The sequence below is a fragment of the Carassius gibelio genome, chromosome B8, assembly GCF_023724105.1.
Source record: "Carassius gibelio isolate Cgi1373 ecotype wild population from Czech Republic chromosome B8, carGib1.2-hapl.c, whole genome shotgun sequence".
NCBI lineage: Eukaryota > Metazoa > Chordata > Actinopteri > Cypriniformes > Cyprinidae > Carassius > Carassius gibelio.
Genome location: NC_068403.1, coordinates 4,466,952 through 4,485,419, shown reverse-complemented (window position 1 = coordinate 4,485,419; position 18,468 = coordinate 4,466,952). Strand labels below are relative to the sequence as shown.

General features: G+C 37.5%; 1 protein-coding gene across 3 annotated transcripts in view; it reads left to right on the top strand.

Moving 5' to 3' along the window:
* Positions 1-18,468, top strand: part of LOC127963696 (leucine-rich repeat transmembrane neuronal protein 4-like) — a 207,547-nt gene that overhangs the window by 89,421 nt on the left and 99,658 nt on the right. For 2 of the 3 annotated variants that reach the window (XM_052563739.1, XM_052563738.1), the window contains exon 2: positions 647-2,187. In XM_052563739.1, coding sequence (XP_052419699.1) covers positions 673-2,187 — 1,515 coding nt within the window. In that variant the 5' untranslated portion in view covers positions 647-672. Of the gene's footprint in view, positions 1-646; positions 2,238-18,468 lie in introns of all 3 variants that reach the window. The other variant, XM_052563740.1, reaches the window with a different exon arrangement.

Sequence of the window (18,468 nt, the reverse complement as noted above, 5' to 3'; positions counted from 1 at the left end):
GTTATTCTGTATTCTTCTTTATCCAAAAAATTTCTAAGTTCTTATTTATAGTATCTTTTGATATCATACATGAACCATGAGCTTAAAGAACAGTATTATTTTAAGTCAACAGTCTGGTTTCTCTACCACAGAGACTGTTTATTCGAGCCAGTGTGTAATTATGGTTTTTAAGAAACCTTAAGGGAAATGTATTTTCTTCCTAATTTGAATAAAGTTAGACTTGCCTATTGAGTTCTCCTGGTTGCTTCAAGGTAAAGGTATATATTTGCTTTCATTTTTAATTAAAGTACATGAACTAGGAGAATCAACTGACATCTGCATACTTTAAGAATGCCAAATACTAGTCTAGAGCAACAATTTGCATAGTAATCACATTAATGGGAAATTAAGAGAAGGTAAATAAAATTTAGACTAAAGGCAAAACAAATAAGTTCTTACTTTCCTCCTACATTCAAGATTTTATTCAGTAAACATTGGCTATGTAATTTGATAACATACTTTGTGCAAACTGTGCAGCGGGACTAATTAAGTATCTACTAATCCTTGTAAGTAAGTTATCATCAGTTTTTGACTAAATGCAAAAGACTAGGATTCAGCATTAACCGAATCATGGCTTATTCCATCTTTCTCTTTGTGTTTAATGCAGGATCCCTGGTGAGATCCCGTTGGCTGATGATCCCCTTGCTCGTGCAGGCCTGGCTCTTGGCTTCCCAAGGCAGAGTCCGAGAGAAACCGTGTCCCCGAAGCTGCCGCTGCGATGGCAAAATAGTGTATTGCGAGTCAAATGCCTTCCGTGATGTGCCAAAGAATGTTTCTGTGGGATGCCAGGGCCTCTCTCTGCGGTACAACAGCTTGGTGAACCTCAGGGCTGGTCAATTTGCCAGCCTCAGCCAGTTAGTATGGTTGTACCTGGACCACAACTACATCAATGCAGTGGACAAACAAGCCTTTCAGGGTGTTCGAAGACTAAAGGAGTTGATCCTCAGCTCCAACAAGATCACACATTTGGAAAACAGCACGTTCCATTCAATCCCCAACCTACGCAATCTGGACCTGTCTTACAACAAACTTCAAGTCCTGCAGCCAAACCAGTTCCAGGGCTTGCGGAAACTGTTGAGTCTCCACATCAGATCGAATTCCCTCAAGACGGTTCCCATGCGAGTGTTCCAGGATTGTCGAAACCTAGAGTTTCTTGATTTGGGCTACAATCGACTGCGAAGTCTTACCCGTAACGCATTTGCAGGACTTCTCAAACTGACTGAGTTACACTTGGAGCACAACCAATTCTCAAAGATCAATTTCTCTCATTTCCCAAGGCTGAACAACCTCCGTGCTTTGTATCTGCAGTGGAATCGGATAAAATCTATAACCCAGGGAATTACATGGACCTGGACCTCTTTGCAAAAGCTGGATCTTTCTGGAAATGACCTGCAGGTGTTGGATTCAAGCATCTTCCAGTGTCTCCCTAACTTGCAGACTCTTAATCTGGACTCCAATAAGCTTAGCAACGTGTCTCAAGAGGCCATATCAGCTTGGATATCTCTTACTACCATCAGTCTTGCTGGTAACATTTGGGAATGCAGCCCCAGCTTATGCCCCCTTGTAGCTTGGCTGAGGAGCTTCAAGGGGAACAAGGAGACTACTATGATTTGTGCTGGACCAAAGGAGGTTCAGGGTGAGAAAGTCATTGAGGCTATTGACACACATGGAATCTGTAAGTTGATGCCCACTGCTTACCAGCCGATCTCCTCCACCGTAAGCTCCCCTTCCAAAACTGGACGTTTCCCCCTGCCCACCATGTTCAGGGTGAATGAGAAAATAACACGCAACAACGCTATTGCACCTTCCCCAACGGCTGCATCCCCACTCATCCCTGAGCAGGACTTTGAGCATGTTTCGTTCCACAAGATAATTGCTGGCAGCGTCGCCCTCTTCCTGTCCGTGGCCATGATCTTGCTAGTGATCTATGTCTCTTGGAAGCGTTATCCCAGCAGCATGAAGCAACTGCAGCAGCATTCCATGGTAAGAAAACGCCGGAAAAAGGTGCGGGAGACAGAGCGCACCATCAGCACCCCGCTTCAGGAATATTATGTGGACTACAAACCCACAAACTCTGAGACCATGGACGTACTGGTCAATGGGACAGGACCCTGTACCTACACCATCTCCGGCTCCCGAGAATGTGAGGTATGATCCGTCGCCCTCCTAAAATCCATTACCACTGCGGGGAACAAGAGGTAAATGTCCAGTCGATGTGAGGCAAAAAAAAACTGTGTTGTCTCCCCCATTTTTCCGCTGCTAGCTGTTCCCCTCTAATGGGTAGGAAACATGGGTCAGTGCATGGCAACTTGAGTCATATGTTCTCAGGCTTGTAATCAAAGTTGTTTCCTCCTTTTTCTTCAGGTATAGTAAGATAAAACACCCTCAAGCCCAAAACACCTTGTTATATATCAGACAGCTGCTTGGGGAATTTTTACTCTCTGGTGGCTAAAAGCACAATATTGAGTACTGCTTTTAAAATACACCAACGATTGACTACAAAAAATTGGTGTAGCTTCAAATACTGGGTCAAGTCTCTGTGCATTGCTCCTTTCCTATCCTCTGTGTGTTTTTGCATTAATATCAACATGCAACACCCCAGACAAGTGGCTGTTAAGTCAAATAAATTACAGTGGCCTGCTTGTTTAAAGGAAAGAGACCAAAAAAAGACATTGATGAAATGTGAGAGCTAATATATTGGTCTGGTTCCAAGATAATTTTTTGCCTCATTTTGGATTCATGGTAGCAGTGACCGGATTATTGAGGGGTTGGAGAGATTTCCCTTAATCATGCACTTTGTCAGACAAATCAGCAATTCAGGAAGTAATTAAAGATACACATTGCTGATCCTTGTACATAATCCTGCCACATGGCCACTCTTGGCAATTGCATCCCATAATTTATGTAGTGTCATAGGTTCTCCACATGAAATATGACAAGGCCCAGGCCCAGACATAGAGGAGCTTGAGAAAATAAGCGTAAAGCCTTTTGCCACAAAGCATCTACTCAGGGGAGTCAAAGTACACATACATTACAAATTCAAATTACAAATCTTCCTGGTAGAAATAAATTCAGTGTTCACGGGTCTAATTATGCATGGCTTTCAGCAAAGGCCATCTTGAGTATTGCCTCCATCACATTGACGGAAGTGTTAGAACAAGTGTGAGATCCATAGGGAGTCTAACTTACAGGACAGCCATCGTTTAGTTCTGTTTTGTTTATTTTGGGGATTGTAGGTAAATCCGCATGGCAATTATATTCTCATTGTAAGTAATGAGAAAGCCCAAGGGATGCATTTCAACAGCTTTAAAAATTAGAAAGCTGGTTTGCTTTCAACTTTGCACAGGAAGTAATAACAGAAAGTATTTCCCGTGAAACAAGTTCAGATTAAATAGTTATTAATATAGTTAATATACTAATAAAGTTATTAGTGTTTTGTTTGGAAGTGCTACAGTATGGTGAATGCCTTTGCTTTTCTCACCAGTAAAATCCGCATTTTAAACAAGGTGCTGTGCTTTTCTGCTTGTGTATTGTTGCCGTGTTGATTCCTTTGCTTTCTGGTTTTTCTGTTGTTAGCATCCATCATGTCCTTTGCTCCCTTTGTTGCTCCTGTTGTTGTGTTTTTCTGTCTTTTGACAATTACTAAGTTTTTACTTTTTTTAAGTAACCCTTACGGCTAATGTGTAACACAGTGATATTGGCTAGTACCTTTATGACCTTATGTGAAACGTTTTCCCTGTTGCGAAAGCATATAATTTACAGTATTATGTTTTCTATATAATGGTACAGTAGATTGTTTTTCGGTTGATTTTAATGTACAGCTGCAAGTGAAGTTTAGGCACTAACTATGTTTTTCTAATGCTGTTGTAGCATGCTAAACATCAGAAGAAGAAAAAAGTGAAATGCACTATGAACCTATTATTATCAACACCATCATTTGCAATATCAGCAAAGTGAACTTCCCACCTATTATTTAAAATAAGATCTATAGACCATGATAGACACACAGATGCTTCCTTTTTAGTAAATCTGATTGAATCCTGGTAATTTTATCACATTATAGCTACAGTCTGAGATTCAATATAATTGGGGTGTAAGTTTGTTCCCCCTCAATCTTTAACATTTGGTTGTGTCCTTGTACTATGGGAATATATCTTCAACTACAAGGTTTTATAGTCTGCCTGGCTCTCCATCTCTCTTTTTAATCGTACGGTTGCTCTCCTGCTTGAGTTAGATGAGTCCCTGACAGCTTTTTTTGTTGACAAGGCAGAACCACAGGAAGTCCAGGCAGTGGGCCATTACTGAAGCCTCTTGATGTTGTGAGCAGTCAGGCTGGCCATATTTACAGCGAGAAGGACGGTGATTCTATCTCGGAAAATTGGAAGTGTCAAAGCACAAGATCAGAGACATAAAGCTACGGCTGTCAGAAAGCAATTTTTATTGAACGGTGATAACCTGTGACCTCCTGTGACCACGGTCAATGGCATTGCTCATCCTTACAGATCTGTAGAAGAGAAGAGGTATAGAATAACGTTGCTGTGATAATATATTGTGATTTTGGACCGGACTGTCTCCTACACACACAGTGATGGAAAGGGGATTACAGATGAACACACTTGTTTCATTTTGAAACGGATGCTTGGCACAGTCAGTATTTAGAAATATGAGTTTTCTTGTGTTTTGTAAATTAATGGTTTATATTTCAGTCAGTTTATATGTAGTTTAGCAGAAATGAGCAGCTTGATAGCCCCTGATCACTATATGTTTTGCGATCTCATTTTATGTTCCACTAAAGAAAGAAAGACACTCATACAGAATTGATGCGACATCAGAGTGAGCAAATGATGACAGATTTTCATTTTTGGGTTCAGATTCTTTGCAGAAATGCTGTAAAATTCCTTTGACGTTTTTGGTTTTGGTAATGATGTAAGTTTGACAAGTAACTAACTAGGAGCAGCTTTCACTCTTGGACCAGATCAAAAAAAATGTAAGGATGAAGAAATAGTGTGATTCTACAACTTCCTATCTGTCACTGCAGATGTATTAATGAGCGATTCGTTTGTAATGCCGCTGTGAAGTCCCTGCTTAATCATTGTGACCTTGTTTTGGTGTTTCTCCAGAAGCAGAGCTACTGTAAAAAGCCAGTGGGCTTTGGCAGCATTGTTTCAGCGTATTAAAATGAACAACAGCTTCCCTGAAACTACAAATGTCCTCTTTAGCAGAACAGGGCTCTCCCAGGGCTCTTTGTTGGGTCAGCTCCTTTTGCTCCAAATGGCGAAGGCTTCGTCCTTGACTTCTGGACGGCTTCCCAGTGTTTCTGGCCCAAGCAGTGGTGCTTCACCTTTTCTGCCGCAACTCTCCCGGCAACCCAACCTTTACTCGATGGTTGTTTTATACAAACACAGGGCTGGGACTAGGAGATTAATGCATGTATCTCTTTTTCAAGGACTTTTGCTTTGAATATTCAGTTTGAATGTGATTCTGCAGGGATTTCAGACAAAAAAATACCTCTGTTCCAAGAATTACTTAGCAAACTTATTACCTGGACAGCATTTTTGAACTAAATATATGTGTGTGTGTGTGTGTGTGTGTGTGTGTGTGTGTGTGTGTGCGTGCGTGCGTGCGTGCGTGCGTGCGCGCGCGCGCGCGCGCGTGTGTGTGTGTGTGTGTGTGTGTGTATGTGTGTGTATATATATACATACACACACACACACGGCACGTTTAATATATATCTAAAGATGCTGTTGACTTGAATTTTTTTTTCCAGATGCCGGTAACAACCCAAGCGATCCATACATAAAAAGAAAACAAAACTAATAAGAAATTAAGTTCTGTGTAATAAAATTAAATGGCCCAGGGAAAACAAAAGTATATTGAACACACTTACTGAAATTTATTTATTACTTTGTACAAAAGCCTTTGTTGTTAATGACAGCTTGAAGACGCCTCATATATGGAGAAACTATTCACATGCATTGCTCAGCTGTGTTTTTGGCCCATTCTTCCAAACAAACAGTATTCATATCTTTAAAGGTTCTGGGGACCTCTTCTGTGAACTCTTGATCTGTAGTTCTTTCCATAGATTTTCTATTGCATTCAAGTCAGGCGATTGGCTGGGCCATTCTAGCAGCTTTATTTTCTCTTTCTGAAACCATTTGAGAGTTTCCTTGGCTGTGTGTTTGGGATCATTGTCTTGCTAAAATGTCCACCCTTGTTTCATCTTCATCATCATTATTCATACCCGAAGAGTGCACACTAAAAAGCCCGTTAAACAGTGCCTGATTACTGAACGAAGTAATCTTTTGAGCTAAACCTTTCAAAACACACAAGGTTTATATATAGACTCAGCTGGTTATGTCTAAAATGAAAGTAAACAGTTGAGAGAAAAATAGATGCATGCCTGTATATTAGATGTGTGCAGCTCTTAAAGGGACAGTATTAAACTTGATACCGACTTTCATTAAAGGGATAGTTCACTCTAAAATGTTATTTCTGTCATTCACTCACATATTGTCCCAAACCTGTAGCTTAATTTCTTTCTTGTGCTTAACACAAAAGAAGATATTAGGATATGTTCGCCATATTACCCACCCCTAAATAATTGGGTTGTTACCGACATCTGGTGAAAATTTCATGTCAAGAGGACCTTTAGAAATTTATTTACTGAGAAAAATGGTGACGTGTTCAATTCTTATTTTACCCACTGTGTGTGTGTGTGTGTTTTCTATTTGAATATATATATTTAAATTTAATTTATTCATGTGTGAATTTTTACCATTATTACTCAGTCTTCAGTGTGACGTGATCCTTCAGAAATCATATGATGCTTTTTTATTATTATTATTGATTCTTATTATTATCAATTTTTATAAAAAAGTTGTGTTACTAAAGATTTTTCTGCACAAGATATTTCAACTTAAATTATATTAAACTGACTTTAAAACTGGAGTTGAATCTTGGATTAATTAATCTGATGACTCAAAGTATAGCAATTAATTTATCAATTAAATATTAAATTATCAACATTCTAATACCAAACTCTAGTTTAGCATCCTGTGCATGTGTTGTGCACTGCAATGTTTCAAATCATACATTTATAAGCTTCCAATTGAGTTGGACATCTGCTTGAGTAGGCAGCAGACAGCTGGACAGCTCACAAGGTTTTGGAACAGATCTGATGTGTATTTATAATAAAAGTGGAATTCTCAGGGAAGAGATGACATATATGAATGCATAAAGAGTATGTTCACACATTTGACATCTGGGATGCAGTGCCAAGTGAACATATGTCAGAAACAAAAAGCCCTTTTGGACAATAAGTGAGAGTGATCCTGCTGCACTGGAAAAGTTGGAAGGAAGCATCTAAACAGATGTCTTTAACTTCGCAAACTTTAACAAAACCAGGCCGCAAGGTAACAAAATATAACCTGGAGGCGATGCAGCTTGGGTTGTTAGTGTCTTGTTAAATGAAACATGCCAGTGAAGGATGCTGAAGGCTTTCCTGTGGATTGGAAGAACAAATTGCTAAGAAATCGAAAGCAGAATCATTTAGGCCTTAGTCACTGACCTTGATTGTAAAAGCAGTCATAATGCGTCCACAGGCTGAATGTGCGTGTGTGTGTATATGTGTGTGTGTGTGGATGTTATACTGCAAGTTGGTGTAATGTACAGCAGGCCCTACCAGAATAAATTTTCTCTACAAGAATAGAATAGATCTTATTTTATTTTCAAATTAATTACTATTAATATATCCTTTTTTCAAATTCATTATTTTATTTTATTTTATTTTGTTGTATTTTTTAGAATAGCATACACTGATGAATTGTGCACCTGAATATTTATTATTAAAGTCAGTTTTGCTCTTTATAAGCTCATACAGTAAGCACATATTTTTTATTTTATTTTATTTTATTTCTAGAATAGCATAGATTGATGAATTGCATACAATAAAACCATGAAAGTCAGTTTTGGACGTTAAGTACACTTGAATACACAATAGTATCAGAGTTTCACTTACTTTTCCTTTTCTCTTTCTATAGTTCTATAAAGTAAGGGAACAGAGCGTTTTATAGCACTGACCTGTCAGGTCAGATAAAATAAAAGCCACTGATGGGTGTTTAAAGCCCAAGCTTTAGCGGTGGCTCTCAAGCAATGCCAGACCTCTACTGAATTAATGAATTGATAATGAAATTCAATTATACAGTTCCATTCAGGCAAACGTTCGGGACAAAAGGTATCTTTCAGGAAGTTGTCGTAAGCCTTGACCCCAGATGACTGGAACGCTGTTGTTATTGTCAGAAAGATGGCTGAACCAGGATCAAACGCTTGTGATATTGATTTTAGGTGAGTCCATGAGAGATTTCATCATTCACTTGATTCTGCTGAATTGGTTATATTTCACCAAACTCTACAGATGTGCCTAATGAAATGAAACCCTTCTGTTCTCATTGAGTTTGTTTTCCTCTATTACATAAGTGATTTACATAATTATCTCCTCTGAGTCTCATAATCAAAAAACTTACTTATAGAATATAATGGTATAAAGGCACTTGAGTCACTCTTAAAATTGCCTACATTTTATATCATTAGATAACAAACAGACAAATGTTTTAGGATAATTTCTCTGGAGTACGGCATTATATTTTGATGACTTTTTTCATTAAAACCATTCATAATAAGACCAAAAATGTAAATTACGAATGTAAAAGGAAACCATTTTGCTGACTTCCATTACATTAATGACATGCATACATGATTGTGATGCCATAAAGCGGGATGGAATAGGACGAGAGGATTGCATTTTGAATATTTAATTTAGTACTATATTAACTTCAAAATAGCAAGGAAACCCTGTTTTTTTTTGTTGCATGACACCCTTTAAGGACCCATTAATACACAAGGGATGGGATAAGAAAGTAAATACACCCCTCCCATCACTGTCGCTTCTCTTCTGCAGCTGTCCTGGTTCTGGCAGTGTTTTTGGAGTGTGATAAACAGTGTGAGACACACACACACACACACACACACCATGGCAGACAGTGTAGTGGAGCTGCACCGTTGTCTGTCTGTGCTGTGTTTGCTGGCAGAGAGGCACGCAGCTGTGAGGAGGGCATCGCTTTAGCTTTCATTGTTGCAGTTGAGTGTAAAAGCTTTGTTTTGGCTGGCCACACGGCTCAGGTGCCTTTATTGAGCGTGAGATTGAATCCAGGCTCACAGCTGCACAGGTAAAGCAACTCAAGAGCACCTCCTCTGTAACCGATTAGTTTTTTAGCATGCTTTGATGGAAACTATTTGGGTATACTCTGATTAGAGAATAACTATTTAGCAGTTATCTCTTAACAGGCTTCAAGTGCTGTGTAGAGGATGTCAGTTGAACTAGACATTTGCTTTTGGGAAGGTCTGTTGGCAAGATCTGTTCTCTTTAGTGTGGAATTTGTAAATAATCCAGTTCCAGGAGAGACTGGAAGACAAATCCTGTGTCGTGCAAGATTCAGTCCTTGTATTCGATGTATGATTTAGAATGATAAAAAAAAATGATATATGGATAACACTTTACAATAAAGTTCAATTTATAAACAATTGTATATAGGTATCATGACCAACACTGTAACAGTTATTTTAATGAAAAGTTGTATATAAAAACAAAGATTATAGGAGTATATTTTAACAAAAAATGCTATTTCCTATTTCAAAAGAATACATTTAAATCAGTGTTGCTGTTTCTTTGTCATTTTTTGTGTGAAACTTTCCAAGCAATTTTTGAATATAATTTTTTTAGTATTAAAATGCATTTTTATATTTTGTAATGTTACTTTCTAAATGTACTATTGTTCAATTGTTCCTCTATTTTGTGCCAATGTGCCATTGTTTTTATATATATATATATATATATATATATATATATATGTATATGTCAAAATGTTTTGGTATACCATTTTCATTCAGTAAAATTTAATCCTCAACAATTACTTAAATTGATCAAAAGTGTCAGTAAATACATTTATAATGTTACATAAGGTTTCTATTTCAAAGAAATGCTGTTCTTTTTAATCTGTTTATAGAATATATAAGAATCTGGAAAAAAATTATAATGTTTCATAGAAGACAAGAATGCTGTTAATGCTGTGCATTTTTAGAACTGCACTGTAAAGTGTATCTGAATCTTTAACTAAGCAAATATTTAAATTAATGTCACATTATATAGCCAGAGCTACGAATGGTTAAATTCAACACTTACTTGTTTTCTTATAAGATTGTAAGATATAATTCACAGATACACTTCTACTTTCAAATCAATTATGATCTATATAGTATACTCTATAAAAAACGCTGGGATGTTTTTTCAACCGAAACGCTGGGTTGAGACCGCTGGGTAGTACGTTGGGTTGTTTAATCCAAGTTGGGGTTGAAAATTGGTCTTGATCATAACCCAGCGGTGCTGGGTTGAGAACATGGACATGAAAGAGAGCATGCATGTCACATTCACACCGGACGTTGCTAATGCGAGAAGCCGCCATTTTCTCAGTGTGAAAGAAGTGAGAAGCAAGTGAAAGACATTATGGTAAGTAAAGATTCAAAATGTACAGTTATCATTCATTGTTTATGTTCGGGAGTATTTTGAGGTTTCATGAAAGGCGGAAATAAAAGAGCTTATATTGAAAGAAAAAAGAAAGAAACTGAGGTCTTAACGTCCTCATTTAATGTTACTGAACGGAAGAGGTAACGTTACTTTTAATATAACGTCCGTGTGTGCCTTATGTCATATTTACAAACAATTTTACAATATATCTACACTTTATGAGGTGTTAATACACGGATATGGATGCAGTTTTCTTATTTTTCACGGTTAAACCGTAAGTACATTAGTTTTCTAAAGCAAACGGCGTTGTATAATAAAGACTAGCATAATTATGTTGAGGCTGTTGAAGTGGTAATTGTTAAAAGTAATATTTTGCATGTAATATTTCAGACTTGTTGAGCTTGCGTCTTCATTAAATCCGCGCTGGGGGTTAACTACACATAAACCTGCTTTTGTGAGGAGGAGGTGATTTTCTCAGCTTCTTCTAAAGAGAGGGAAAGATGGGTTTAAGGCAAGAAAACTTCAGAATACGATCAAGTTATCTTTATTTTTCTTTAGGAGACTAAAATAATGTGTGTTTTTGTAGATGTCGAAAGCCAGAAACAAGATAACATAATTTTTTTTAGACTACTGTGAGTTATTATTAGAAAATAAATGTTTCTGCTGTGTCCTGCCTGTTAACTTCACACATTGTGATGCAACAACAGTGTGATTACATGCTCATTTCATTAAAACCACTGATGTCTGTGTTTTTCATTGCAGAACTCAAACCAACTTTGGAGTTGTCTGATTTGGAGAGTCATCATTCTTGGTCTACCCTCTTAAAGGAATAGTTCGCACAAAAATAACTTACTTGCCCTCATGTCATTCCAGACCCATAAGACTTTTGTCTCTCTTTACAATACAAATGAATATATTTTTAATTTTCATTTAATTTCAGTAAATCCACTAAGACAATATTACATGCCCTCACACTATAGTGCTGCCATTATAGCATTCTATAGCGCTGTTGTAGACAGAGACATTAAACAACCACACAAAGTGTTAAAATTATAAAACAGACTATTTACCTATTGGTACAGCTGTAAATACATGTCTATCTGAAAATGGATAGAGTTGAATTAAATGTTTTCTTTTTTCAAATGTGTTTCTCTTTTTAGACCACTGATGAAGAACAGGTGGTAACTGAGATGAATGCTGGTCAGAGAAGAGAACTTCTTTTCCCCTAAACTGATGCAGCAGTGGTTTTAAAGGAGGACGATGAAGGTAATGATGGATGATGAAGATGTCACATGCTGTACTGATGGGGCTTCTTCATGACTACATCAATTATGCTAAAGAGATCATGAAAATTGACAGTGATGCATGATCTGTATTCATGGACTATAAAACAAACTGTAAGTGTATAATTTGTAAAAACAATGTTAAATGCTTGTTCTGTGTTGTTTGGTAGAAATGGAGTTTGCACTCAGTCATTCATACACATGCTCACATTCTTTCACACACACATGCGTCTGTTAAATGTTATAATATCAGTGTTAATGTTCTGATTTATTTGTGTACACCTCACCTCTCCAAGATACTTTAAAGGACCTATCGGCTAGGTAAGACTCAAACCATTGAAGTGTGGTTCCTGAGATGCCTTTTACCAGTAGGGTTGATAGCAGGATCTGGTGGTTAACCGTGTCAAAAGCAGCGGACAGATCAAGCAGAATAAGTCCTGAAGATACTATATTTTTCATAAACATATGCACAGATTATAGATTATAACATATCTTATACAGATTATGTTATAAAAGGTACATCACATTCTGGATCTGGACCTGACTTGTTCTGGTACAAATAAGGTCCTGGTGCACTTCATATAAGACATCTTTCTTGAACTCTCTGGTCAAATGCTCTTTCATGTCATTTTCACTCTTACATCAGCACCGCATTCAGTTCTCTTGCTGAGGTCCACTGGCTTGATTGACAGGAAGGTGATTTCATTTTAATTTAGGGCCCAAACCCCCAGTTGATCCAGTTCTGACCAGAGCGTTAAGTCAAGCGTTAACCGCCTCTCGCCCTACTAACCGCGGCAAGTCTTGACATGTTTCTGCTCGCACTCATTCTCTCCCTGCACAACGTCTAGTCGATTGAATGCATCAGATAGTTTTGAAAGAGAATATGTTTGTGTGATAAATACAACTTGATGACAATATAATTTATTAATGCAGTGATATTCCTATTGAGTAATATTTCATTTTGCTTTCTTAAAGAAACATCTCTCTCAATGACTTCAGAGCTACATGATTATATCATCAACCATCAAACACACATTTATTCCAATGCAGAAACCAGCACAAATGTGATAAAGATGTTTCTCAGCGAAATCATAAATTATTTAACATCTAGGCAGCATGGCAGCCATCAAACAGAATACAACGTGTTGAGTATATCCAAAAGAGTTTTCAGTGAGAAAGTGGAGCGTCTGGACTTTCTTTTAGGAATGCAGCATGGGACCAGTGAACATGAGACCCTAATAATCGTATTTATTCTGGCTAGAATGACTAATATCTCCAAGGTTGTTTTTTTTGTGATCTAATGGCTTACTCCTTCTTAAGGGGCTGTTAAAACCTAATACTTTTTTTTTTTTTTTTGTCCTGTGTGCTTGAAGCAACTCTCACTGGTCTGGCTGTGAAAATGGATGCATTTGTGTTGGTTTCTCCCCTGGAAATGAGACGATTAAAGTTTTAACAGCACTTCATGCATGCGTGACTGTCTGATGGACTGACTTCTCGTCAAAGGTCCCACCTTTCCATTTTCTTCAGCCCACCCGTTCCTGCTCCCACGTCTTCTGACTGTAAAAAACAGCAGGCTGTGGCTCAGAACCGCCGTCGAATGTCAACGAGTGATGAGTCACTTTGCACCCGAGCGCATTTAATGATGCGACCCGAAGCAGGGCAGTCCCTTCTTACTTTTATTCCTTTCTCTGCTTCTCTCAGGTTTTTTTTAGGTGAGTCCTACAAACCTCCCGTTCCCTTTCCTACATTCCTGTCCTTCGTTCCCCTCAGTCAGAGAGAGTGATTCATAGGATTCATGTCTCTGAATTATTTAACTTGTTCAGCTTTTCAAGTTTTTATACACTTTTCTTTAGGAATTTATGTATTTGAGTCAGATTTTGTCACAAATGGGGAAGTAGTAGTTTTTGCTGACCTTAAGTTATCTTCTATCAGAACTTCTCTGGACATATTTTATTTTTATTTTATATTATATATTTATTTTTAAAAGCGTTTGGACAGTATATTATTTATTTAGTCAAAAACATCAAAAAGGACCCTTTTTACTTTTTACAGGAATAGTACCAGTTTCTGCTTACTTTAAAATATTACATCTTTGGACATTATGTTTTGTTCTGTTATGTTACATTTGATTACATTTTTAAAGAGCTTGGCCAGTCCATATAATATCTTCAATATGTCAACAATATTTATTCATTTAATTAGTCAGTAGAACATCCAAATTGACCTTTTTACTTTAAGTAAAAAAGTTTTTTAAGCACCTGGCCTACTTTTCCCAAACCAGTGTTCCTTCTGAGCGCTCGGTGAGTATTTTGCATGCTGTAAATGCCTCACTTGTTTTTAAGTGCTGCCAAGTATTCTGACAAAACAATTCAACGTCTGCTGCACTTCATCTTTGCGCCTCTCCAGAGGTGAGGATACTTCACATGCTCTCATTGTGCTGCTTCTTGGCATGGAGCAGCGACGCGCCGGATATCACGAGTGCCTGGAAGTGGAGACAAGAGGCGAAGCTCTTCATTACAGTCAGTTCTGGCCACCAGTGTTTAAACCACACGGCTCAATCGAGAGCCTGTTGTTCTCTGTGATAAAAAAAATCACAACCACCACATAACCAACACAAACTCTTGAGATTTATTGTAAAATGTTTAGTGTTCGTAATGTGAAGGCCATTATGCTTCACTAATATAATGAATTTTATGAAATATGTTGCATGCTGAGTGGCTGAAGTGGAATTCTATGTCACAGTTTATATTTGTCCACCAATAGCTACTCAATTTCAAGGCATTGATGTTACAAAACCACCACTGGCTCTGCACCCCTTTACCTAAATTCATTTCTTCAGAGCTATGTGCCTCTGGAAGCTTGCATACTACAAGTGAAAATCGCTTTATTGTGCCATCTCAAAGAGGCACAAAATAACTTTCACAGATTTTTACAATAACTGTTCCCTCCTGGTGGAATGGCCCAACTCAATCCGAGCAGCTAAGTCCTTAGCCATCTTCAAGAATCACCTAAAAACACATCTCTTCCATCTTTATTTGACCCTCTAACTCTAGGGGCCCTATAATACACCCCGCGCAATGTGACGCAAGGTGCAGCGCAAGTGTGTTTGCTAGTTTCAGTCTGGCGCGTTCGCATTTTCCCGTCCAGCATCACGTTGTTTAATTAGCAAATGCATTTGCAGTCATTTGTGCACCCATGGGCGTGCTGGTCTAAAAAAGAGGTGTGTTCAGGCGCATTGCTAGCGCAATGCTATTTTAAAGAGCTGAAAATAGACTGCACCATAGTGCCTACATGTCATAATGGATAGTCATCACATGATCGCATGAATTAGGCTATCTCTTCTAAATCTATATCCTCGCACACGAGCAGCTCCGTTTCATCTCGGAGCCGCATTCTGACGCGTTCTGTCTTTGCACTTGCCAATTTTTTTTTTTTTTAAACAAATCAATGATTCAACTTTATACACAGTGCACTTTCAGATTTAAATCTTTGTAGGATGTTTTTATTCACTTGGAGCTGTGTTACACACTTCATGAAAGGTCATTTTCAAAAATCCATAATAGAGGTACTTTAAGGTTACCACTGGGTCTTTCAAAAAAAAAAAAAAAAAAGTATATTTTATATTTATAGTTTATTTATAGTTCAATTCAGTTCAAGTTTATTTGTCTAGTGCTTTTTATGATACAAATCATTGCAAAGCAGCTTATAATTAATAAACAAAAAGATGATGAACACTATTAACAGCAATTATTATATGATGCAATCAAACTTATAGAAAATAAATATAAAATTTGGTAGTATGTTGTTTTAGGGTTAGCATCATCTGAGGAGCTCTGATGGGTTGGCATCATCTCTTCTAAGGTGTTCTGGATCCAGACTGGAGCTTGTGTAAATCCTAGTTGCAGAAACAGAGAAACAAAAAGAGACAAAATTTACTTAGCTGCTTTCCCAACAAAGAAAAAAATAATATTTAACCCAAGCTAAAAAATAATAATGAAAGAGATGAGTCTTTAATCTACCTTTAAACAGTGTCGCTGAACTCCGAACGTTATCAGGAAAGCTATTCCAGAGTTCAGGAGTGAAAAAGCTCTACCTGCTTACATTTGTACATTGAAGTTATGTGGAATGTACTGTCATTAAAAAAAAAAAAAAAATCATTATTGTTTATTTAATTCTAACAAATATGGTCTAACAAAAATTAAAATGCGTATTTATTTATTTATGTTTTTGTGCATTTTTCTAGTCTTGTCAATTGCAATCAGATTAAAAACAGTTGGCAGTATACAGTATGTACTGGACAATATTCATTAAGCATTAGACAAGTATTCCACTCCGAACGCAGCCGGTGACCCTATAAAACACTCGACACAATCAGCGGTGAAAACACACTGAGCATTTATTTGCTCACCGTTTTCAAACACGCTCTAGGAAGATGAAGTCCATTAACTTCCATCCCGTTAGCATTGTATAAATCACACACACACGTACCAAAGAGGACGCCATGCAGGCTATCACACCACAGGCATCTCTTCAGAAGATTTTTTAGGCTTTTGTTCCTCCGTTTGGGGAGGATTCCAAATTTTGGTGACAGGCCGGCTTTAAAGGGACTCTGTCTGGCGGGCTTCTCAGTAAACTGATTCCTCCTGGCAGCTGGGAGAACATCAGTGCCAGCGCAGACAATGGTGCACAGATCATCGAGTGCCGCCGAGGAGATAGCGGGAGCTCGATCAGTTACTGTGGTTACCAGATTCCTTCAGCCAGAGGGTGTATTTAAGAATGAGTGTGTCGGTTCATGAGAGGGACATGTCAGCACTGAGCATTCCTACAGTACATGCCGCCTTATAATTTGTGAGATTTCTTGACAGGCTGCATGATAAATATGAATTTGCTGAAGGAAAACCCTTCGTGTGGAAAGCAGGGCAATGAATAGAATATAAAACAGGAGACTATTTTACATACCTTGAGGCTTATATACTGTATGTTCATATTTAATGCATGAAGCTTTATAAACAGGAGCCCCAAAAAGTATTTGCACTCTTTAAATGTATGCGTGTCAGTGCATTAGAAACAAAATATCAAATCAGCTGGCAACTGCAAACAAACGGTGCCGATGCTTTTCACAAAGCAAACATGTTCATTATAACGTTTGACAGTCTGATTTAAAAATGATTTTTGTTTCTGTTGTCAACACTATAACTGAATTTAATATATAGTTAAATATTATATATAAAAATAAGTGGCTTATTGAAAATAAATACCAGTTGGCTTAATATGTTTGGTCACACTTTATTTTAAGGTCTAATTCTCACTATTAACTAACCATTAACTATGACTTTTGCCTTAATTAACTCCTAATTTGCTGCTTATTAATAGTTTATAAGGTAATTGTTAAGTTTAGGGTATTAGGTAGGATTATGGATGTCATGCATTATATGTACTTTATAAGCACTAATAAACAGCCAATATGTTAATAATAGGCATGCTAATAAGCAACTAGTTATTAGTGAGAATTGTACCCTATACTAAAGTGTTACCTATTTTATTTATATGTATTAAATATATTATTAAAATATAAAAAATGTATATACTTTTTTTATAAATATATACATTTTAAATAAAACATTTTATATTTTTCTATCTATTTTTATTTGGATCCATGTACTTATTTTGGTGTGATAATATTTTGTTTGATTAATTGTGTTTGACATATAGGGGTATGCAGCTTTACATTTTCTCGTCTTTTAATTGTGTGATGCACTTTACAGACCCTTGTGTTTCCCTTTATGTATTTTAAGATACAGTGCAGATGTTAGTCTGTAAAAGTTGTCTCTAGTTTGTTTATGCATCATGGACAGTTTTTAGGGTATGTACAAATTATGCACTGCATTTGCATACTACATTTTGCCACTCTTCCGGGGAGATTCGTTTTAGGTTGTATAAAAATTGCGCACTGTGATTTCTAAACAGTGCTGCATGTACTCAAGTGGACTGAGAAGACTATAGGCTATAGCATCTCCAATGTTAATTTGGCATCATGTGTATCCCATTGAAAGATAGTTTTTTTAGCAATCTGACATTGATTCTCGTGCAATAGATCCATGAAGTTTGCACCATCCATTCTTCCTTTCGCTTTAACAAGATGTCCAGTCCCTACTGATGGAAAGTCGCCCCACAGCAGGATGCTAACAGCTCCATCCTTCACTGTGCGGATGCTGTTTTTCTGTCTGGCAGCACTGCAGTTGCACTGCACATATAGCTTTGAATTTGTGGCTAAAATAAGCTCTATCCTGGTCTCATCTGAGCACAAATCTTTTCCCACAGTGCAGCTTGGTCACTGTTATGCTCTGGGGTAAACTCTAGAGGTGCTTTCACACACTTCTTTTTGAGTAATGGCTTCCTTTTGTGTTCTTCATATAGACAGGTATTATACAGAACTCTGTGTACGGTTGACTGGTCCACCTTCATCTGCTCAGTTTCTGGACTCTGTAGCGCCTTCAAAGTCATCTTTGGCCTCTCAGAAGCTTCTCTCACAAGGCCAGTTTTTCTTTCTTTTTTTTTTTTCGCTCA